The sequence below is a fragment of the Cenococcum geophilum genome (assembly GCF_001692895.1).
Source record: "Cenococcum geophilum 1.58 unplaced genomic scaffold K441scaffold_9, whole genome shotgun sequence".
Taxonomy (NCBI): Eukaryota; Fungi; Ascomycota; class Dothideomycetes; order Gloniales; family Gloniaceae; genus Cenococcum; species Cenococcum geophilum.
This window is the reverse complement of record NW_027137567.1, coordinates 1880193-1888296: the sequence shown is the minus strand read 5'-3', so window position 1 is coordinate 1888296 and position 8104 is coordinate 1880193. Positions and strand designations below refer to the sequence as shown.

The window sequence follows — 8104 nt, the reverse complement described above, 5'->3', positions numbered from 1 at the left end:
TAAACTAGGAAATTAAATAGCTTAAGCAGGCATTAGATAAGGCTTCTATTCTATTTATATTAAGGAAAGAGAGAGCGGATAAGGCTATTGCTAAGTAAGAGGCTTTGCGCGATCTATTACTATCACTCTCTTAGCGTACGTAATAGGAGGCAATTAACGTTAATAAGGATGAGCTAGATGAGGAGGAATATAATAAGGAATACAATAAGGAATACGATAAAGAAGAAGAGCTTAATCAGTATATAGAGGGTGCAATTTAAATGCCGCCTAATGGACGTACCGTACAAAAAACAGGCGGGAGGGGCACTTATGTATTCTGAGCGCCCCCGAGGCCTCAACACCATGCTAAAACCGATAAATATCCATATTCTATTAATATACAACAATAATAATCAAGTGCATGTAGTAGAATGCTGTTTGTATATGATTTTCCGTATAAGCGGCACTCTCCGTCACTTTTGGTATTCCTACACACAAGCCATTTCAAATACCCCCTCAATTTCAAATACCCCCTCAAATACTCTAGTATTTCTAATTAATCCCTGTCATACAGATCTATTGGGTAAGATCCGGGAGTTTTATCCCTTGACCTATCTCGATGGTTCATCACATTTATAGTGTGTACATTATACACAACAAAAGAACAAATATCACACAGTCATATCATTGTTCGTATACACTGTAGCTTGGTACGGTTGAGGCCCGGTAGGCCCGCCCTGTCAATCGGCCCGCAAATGGAGCGAATGGAGCGAATGGCCCCACCAAAGGGCCAGAAAAAGTGGAGATTTGGTGAGAAAAGCAATCTTGTTCTCCCAATATGTAGTAAATTAATAGTTTACGCAAATTGATGCACGCCAAGAGATAGCTAAGTCTATATTTCCGCCTATCAGCACCATCAATGCCTCGATCCTGAACCCAAACCCCTAAATCGGGCAACGTAGGTCCCATGGGGCGATGCCATTTGAGCTAAATCCCATCCACTTGGATCAACAGGGGAGTAACCTCTGCCAGACTGCCACCATTATTAAGATTGAGGAAAGGGAAATTTATACATCTAGTTCTACGTATGACTTAGCCAGCGAGGTATTTATCCAAGGTCTTACGTACAGTCTTCATGGGTTTTTATCACCGACTACTTAAAACGCCAGCTTACCTCTGTTCTGTTCCGCTCTACTCAAGAAATGCAGTTGGAGAAGAATGATGACTCGAGTCAGGCAATAACAGCGTCTCCACCTGGCCACGACTTCTACTGACTTTTCAGAGAAGACGCTGTCCGAGAATGACCCTGCCGACGACGACCAGGCGGATCACGATCCGGCCGACAACGAACCAGTCAACACTGACCCCGAGCAAGCCCAACCACCGGCACGCATAGAGGTAGGACCTCCCCCAGACGGTGGTTATGGCTGGGTCTGTGTGATGTGCGTCTTTTTGGTCAATGCCCATACTTGGGGAATCAATAGTGTAGGGTCTCGTGGCCTTCAGACAATGCTTGATTTGCTAATTTTCGTTGCAATTAGTCATATGGTATATTTTTGGCACATTATCTGGACACAAATACATTTCCGGGGGCATCAGACCTAGACTTTGCCTTTGTCGGAGGCCTTTCCCTCAGTATGGCCCAATTCATCGCTCCCGTCGCAACAATCACTACTCGAAAATGGGGGACAAGGACTACCTTGGTGATAGGAATTATACTCCAGAGCGCAGCATTATTAGGAGCGTCATGGTCGACCGAGATTTGGCAATTGTTTTTAAGTCAGGCCGTGTGTTTTGGATTCGGGATGGGAATGCAATTCAGTGCTACCGTTGGTATCATCCCTCAGTGGTTCGGCCGCCGACGCTCCCTTGCAAACGGTATTGGGACGGCAGGATCAGGAATTGGAGGCCTGATTTATTCGTTGGCTTCAAGTGCCATGATTCAGAGGTGGGGTACTGGCTGGGCTTTCCGAATCTTGGCTATATCATCAGCTGCTGCGTGCGGCTTCTCCGCCATCATTATAAGGGATCGGAACAAGGCCATTGGAGCTGTTCAAATTGCCTTCCATGCCAGTCTTTTGAAAAGACCAGAGTTTCTGCTCACTTTGGCCTGGGGTTGTTTTAGCGTGCTGGGCTATGTGGCCCTTCTTTTTTCAATCCCCAGCTACGCAAACACCGTGGGCCTTACCGTATCCCAAGGCTCGATTCTTGGTGCTATGTTCAATCTTGGAGGAGGCCTTGGCCGACCCGTTATAGGGTACGTCAGCGACAGTTTTGGACGAATTAACACCGCACTCGTTTCTACCTTCCTGGCTGGCCTCTTTTCTCTTGTGATCTGGATCTTTGCCAAAAGTTTTGGGGTCCTCATCTTCTATGCTCTGATTGGCGGCGCTGTTGCCCCAACCTTCACGACTACCGTTGCTCCGGTGGGCACTGAGGTTGTGGGATTGCAACTCTTACCATCTGCCTTGTCTATATTCTGGCTTTCGGTGGTCATACCGAGCACGTTTGCTGAACCGATCGCCCTTTGGTTACGAACCGACAACGGAACCAATTTTCTGCATGCCCAGATATTTACTGGCTTTATGTATATGGGAGCAGCTATTTCCCTCTGGCTTGTGCGAGCGTGGAAGATATCAGAGTTGCAAAAGACTGGTGCTGATGGTGATCCTGTCAAACGGGAAGCCGAGATCAGGGACAATGATGCCGTGCCTCGACAGCCTGTGGTGGCCAGGACGGTGAGCAGAGTTCCTAGTGTGACGAGCAAGGCAAAGGCTGCGAAGGGATTGTTCACGGTGGTAAAGGTATAAACATAACTTATTCTAGAAAGTTGTAGTCGCCACTGCGCTAGCAGGGAGGGCGGCCGACCCGCTCCGGCTCCCTTTGTGAGCTCAACTGCGATAGAGAAGTACATTCTTGTACCGTGGCAAATCACGTGCCAAGGTAGTGACGTGTAAGAGGACACGTATTGACACTTCTAGAAACCTACCCCACACTTTAACTATTTCAGGTATAGTGTATAATACTATGACTACAAGGGGGTGACATGAGCGGGCTGGCCGCCCTCCCTGCAAGTTTTGGTGGCATTATAGTAGCGTCCCACTAAAATGCTGCCGATATGGTTATAATGCCACCAAAACTTGCAGGGAGGGCGGCCAACCCGCTCATGTCACCCCCTTGTAGCTAAATTTTCAATACAGCTTAATACAAGCGAGAATTGCAGGCCATGTCTTGGCGTGTACCCCTCCTTCGTCCGGACAAACCCGGAATGATAGCTCATGAGGGCTGAATGTTGTTAAAGCTTGGAGCAATATTTTCGCTTGATAGGACTTTTGTACTAAAGCTCCGAAATATGAAAAGCTTCTAGTGTCAATGAAATAGCAGGGGCGTTCAGCTCGAGCGCACATGCGGCGTAAGCGGCCCGTAAGGGCTAAGTATAGTATAGCGTATTTTCTAGAATCGTTAATTCTATATAGGGTCCATGCTTCTAGAGGTCACGCCTACTATATATAGTAGTTGTCCGGCTAACTATAACATATAGGTCCAGTATTTGGGCCATTAAAGAATCTAAAAAAGGCCCCCCTAAATCGCTCCTTAAACCACTCCAAAAGGTCTAAATAGCCTGCCTTTAGAGTATAATAGGCGGATATAAGCAAACGGCTACAGCACTGCTTAAGAAGGAAGCTAATATTCCCCTGTTATAACTATATATTAAAGCTACTATAATATAAAGGGTATAAAAGAAATATAACTCTAATATTATAAAGTATATTAAGGCACGCCTAAATAAACTATAGAGGGACCTTAGAGCGCCTTATAAGAGAATAAACTAATAACCCTAAAGTAGGGAGGTGTCACGGCACTAACCTGACGCATACTGTTTCATACTATCTCGTACTGTTTCCTACTGTTGGCTGGCCCACCACTAGCGACTTGGCGGCCGGCCCTACTATTTATATACAATACCCCCTTTCCACCTTCTTCCCCTCTTCATACCACAACGTAGTTATTCAGTCTACTTCATTGCAGCACTGTGATAGTTTGTGGTATCTTTAATTTGCGCCCCATCGCGATCACTAATTCCCTATACCCCAGCCAATTAACCTCCGCCCTAGAGCAATCGCGACCTACGCGCGCCCCTACTAAAACCAACACGTCCCCAGCACAGTCCTAGAACAATCCTTAGTTTTTACCTAGCACCTAAATAGGCAACACTAATGACGCCGAAATGGCCGAAACCTAGAACCCCTATAACGTTTTTGTAGACCTCTTTATAGAGATATACCCTAATATTACATGGACAATCCGCCGCTCCTTACCGTACCCTAAGACCTTTAAGCCTAGCAAAGCTTACCTTACCCTTATTAACTATACTAATAAGTTCCTTAGTAATATTAAAGTAGGACTATAGTGCATATATAATATAAACACCGCCAATAAAAAAGCCAACAAAAACCTTAGTGCCCTTATCGCTTCCTAGATAGGAACTATTAACTCCTAAGTAAAGACTATTACCGTTCTAAAACAATTAACCCCTATAACAACGGTAGTAACCTAGTAGAAAAAACGGAGATCTAAAGACCCGCCAATATTTAACGGAAAAGGCACCCCGCTAAAATAATAAGCTAATTTTAAGACCTAGTATATTAAGATTAAGGGAGTCTTTAACTGGGACTAGGATTACTTTAATACAGTTTAGTCCTAGATCCTTTATATCTTAGATATGCTAGAGAATAAGGCCTATAAGTTTATTAAGTAGGGCCTAGAGCTTATACACAAGAACCTAAACAATATATTTACGTGGAAATGGCCTACTAAGGAAGATATACTTAAAGACCTTACTGCTTACTATAAGGTCCTTAATATAACCTAGGTTATAAAGAATAAGCTTAACCATTTCCCCTAGGGCGAGCGTAATTACTAGTCCTGGAAGGGAGAGCTTAATAAGCTAATAGTCCGCGTTAAGAAGATAGACAAATAGAAGGTAGACCTACTTTAAAAGTTTATCTCTCTAAAGATAGAAGAGCTGGTACTTGGACTTGCCTATAAAATTAATAATAGCAACTATATAAGTTAGAGTAAGTAGATAAATATATTCGCTAAGAACCTCATAAACTATACATACTAAGCCAACCTTAAGAAGAACGCTAACTACCGCCTACCTGCCTAAGCCCCTGCCCCTATATTAACCCTAACCCTAGTAGTAATTAGAGAACCTATAGACCTTAATAAAATCTTAGACACGGAGCGTAAGCGCCGCGTTAATAATAGACTATACCTTGCCTATGGCCTACCTGGCCACTAGAAGGATGCCTATAACCCTACTAAGATAGTAAACCCAGTCCTAATACTACCCCGTTAAATAACGCGAACTAATAACCGTAGACGCGGTAACCGTGGAGTCTATTATAAACGCGGCGATTATAGAGCCTATTATGGCCGCGGTGGACAACCCCCCCCCCTTTAACCCTACGGCTTAGTTACTCTAAACTATACCCTATATGGGAGCCCAACCCGTTAATAATGCCCAGTATTGGCGACTTCGCGCTAGCGAATATAAACACGGCCACATTATTAGTGAGGTATTGTCTTTCTATACCCCAACTAAAACTAAAACTGATACCGCTAGCTAGACGGACACTAGACCGCCCCGCTAAGACAGCCCTATACCCTAGTCGTTAAAAGGTAAACCCTTAGACTAAGTCACGTCTAAGGGTCTAAACCATATAAGGAGGAAGACGAGAAGATTAAGTCCCTATTACTAGATTAATTAGTCCTTTCTATTAGTAAACTGCTACTTAATTTTAGATTAGTAAACAGTAATAAAAAATTAATCCTTGTTTAAACCTAACTCTCCTTATTACGTAACCTATACCCCTAAGTTTATATTAATATAGTAAGCCTAGTGGACTCCAGTAGTACTATAATGGCATTTACCGACATAGAGTCTATTATAAGAAAGTATAACGTTATAATTAAGAAGCTGCTAGCACCTAGGCCACTGCGCCTTATAGATAGCATCCTAACTTCGCTTATTATGGACTACTTTACCGCCTAAATATTAATTAGCCTTTATACTAAAGTTATGCTCTTTTTTATTACTAAACTCTCGCCCACTACCCTAATTATCCTAGGTATACCCTAGCTTTAGAAGTATAAGCCCTATCCTAGCTTTAGGAAACTTAAGATCCGCTTTAACTCAGACTACTACTCTAGGTACTACCTCCTGTAGGGGATAACCGACGTTAGTAGGGACGCCCTATATAGATACTTAGTACTACTAAGCCTAGTGCCTAGGACTATATATAAAGCCCTAATAGTAAAAGATGTTCCTAATAAAGGGGAGCCTATACAGCTATAAAGAAATAAGATAATGGAAGACTAGACTACCCTAGTACTTAAGACTAAAATAACGGGCTAGCTAGCCCCACTAAGACCAAGGAAGAAGGTCCGCTTTACACCGCCACTACTAAGAATCTAACCCTAACCCAGGCACCATTTAAACCCCAGCCGCCTAGCCTAACACCTAAAACTAAGCTATATGCCATATACGCACACTATAGCTCGCGTTATAGTAAGGACTGGCTATAGAACTACTAAGACCTAGATAATAGAAACCGCGCCACTATAACGCCTAACCTTATACCTGTCTCCCGCGCGTACCGTATAGGGCTACCGCCTCGTTTCCGCCCCCCTGGGCCGACTAAGCTGTACTAGCCTAGCCGTAGCACCGGAGAACTAGATACGCCCTAACCTAGACAATATTAAATGCACTTATGCTGTTAATTTTACCTAGTTCTGTAAATAAAAAGATATAAAGGTAATAAGGATCTATATGGCGGAGCTAGTAGAACTAGTTAAATAAGATAAGCACTAATAGCTGCTTAAAGAGCTGCCTATAGGCCTAATAGAAGTACCAAACCTATTAGAAAGGTCTTTCCGCCGGCTAGTAAAAGGCGACTATACGATAAAGGAAGCCCGTAAAGTGCTCCCCCCCTATTTCTATAACTTTCTTAAAACAAATCTAAAAACCAAACCTAAGCTTTTATATCGGAAGATAGTCAACACTAATGTTAAAAAATTCCTAAAAAGTAAACCAGGATTGACCTGCGAAGATATTCTACAACGCTTACTAAAGGAGTTTAGTAAATATATTAAGCACTTCCTCCCTAAGAATGTAGATAAGCTGCCCCCTTACCAACTATAGGACTATAAAATTAAGATCACCCCTGGAAACTAGGCCCCGTACTATAAAAATAGACCACTCTTACCTACTAAACTTAGGTGTATAAAGAAGTGGATTAATAAGATGCTGGATAAGGGTTTTATCCGCGAATTGACCTTACCAGCTACCGCACCACTCCTCCTCGCTGCTAAGCCTGGCGGTGGTATGCGAATCTACTATAACTACCAAGGCCTAAATACAGTCACTATTAAGAATTAATACCTACTGCCACTAATCCGCGAGACACTTAACGCACTTTATGGTGCTAAGTACTTTACTAAACTTAATATAATTGCTGCGTTTAACCGGATCTGGATTGCGGAGGGCTATAAGTGGCTTATAGTATTTATTACCCGGTTCGGACTCTATAAGATACTAGTTATACTATTTAACCTTTATAACGCACCCGTTATATTCTAGAACTATATTAACTACGTTCTATATAACGCCCTTAATAACTACTGCACTGCCTACCTTAATAACGTCCTTGTCTTTTTTAAAACACGCGCTAAGTACACCAAGTATGTAAATAAAATTATCCAAAGACTTGGCAATACTGGACTTTAGATTAATATTAATAAGTCTGAGTTCTACTCTACTAAAATAAAATACCTCAGCTTAATTATCTTAACTAATAGCATAACTATGGACCCTAAGAAGGTATAGGCCTTATAGAAATAGAAGGACCTGATATTAATTAAAGAACTATAATAATTTCTTAGCTTCGCGAACTTCTACTAATAATTTATCTAAGGCTACTCTGCCATCGCTATACCTATAATAAAACTCCTAAAGAAGGATATCGGATAGCTATGGGGACTAAAATAAGCAAAATTGTTTAAGGCCCTTAAGGGAGCCTTTACTTTAGCACTAGTACTAGCATACTATAACTATATAAAG

At 42.4% G+C, this 8104-nt stretch overlaps 1 protein-coding gene across 1 annotated transcript; it reads left to right on the top strand.

Annotated features, from left to right (window-relative positions):
- Window positions 1–1074: 1074 nt before the first annotated feature.
- K441DRAFT_655459 (MFS transporter-like protein) lies at window positions 1075–2968 on the top strand. The gene is made up of 3 exons (XM_067647851.1): window positions 1075–1214; window positions 1267–1464; window positions 1521–2968. The coding sequence occupies exons 1-3, from the start codon at window positions 1182–1184 to the stop codon at window positions 2787–2789; spliced, it is 1500 nt and encodes a 499-aa protein (XP_067507095.1). The 5' UTR covers window positions 1075–1181; the 3' UTR covers window positions 2790–2968.
- The last annotated feature ends 5136 nt before the right edge of the window (window positions 2969–8104 follow it).

What these genes read in the sequence shown, in the direction of transcription:
- K441DRAFT_655459 (XM_067647851.1), top strand. Translation starts at nt 1,182, where the DNA reads ATGCAGTTGGAGAAGAATGATGACTCGAGTCAG. An exon ending in AGAATGATGACTCGAGTCAG is followed by an intron (nt 1,215 to 1,266) that starts GCAATAACAGCG and finishes TTTTCAGAGAAG; the next exon opens with ACGCTGTCCGAGAATGACCC. An exon ending in ATACTTGGGGAATCAATAGT is followed by an intron (nt 1,465 to 1,520) that starts GTAGGGTCTCGT and finishes CGTTGCAATTAG; the next exon opens with TCATATGGTATATTTTTGGC.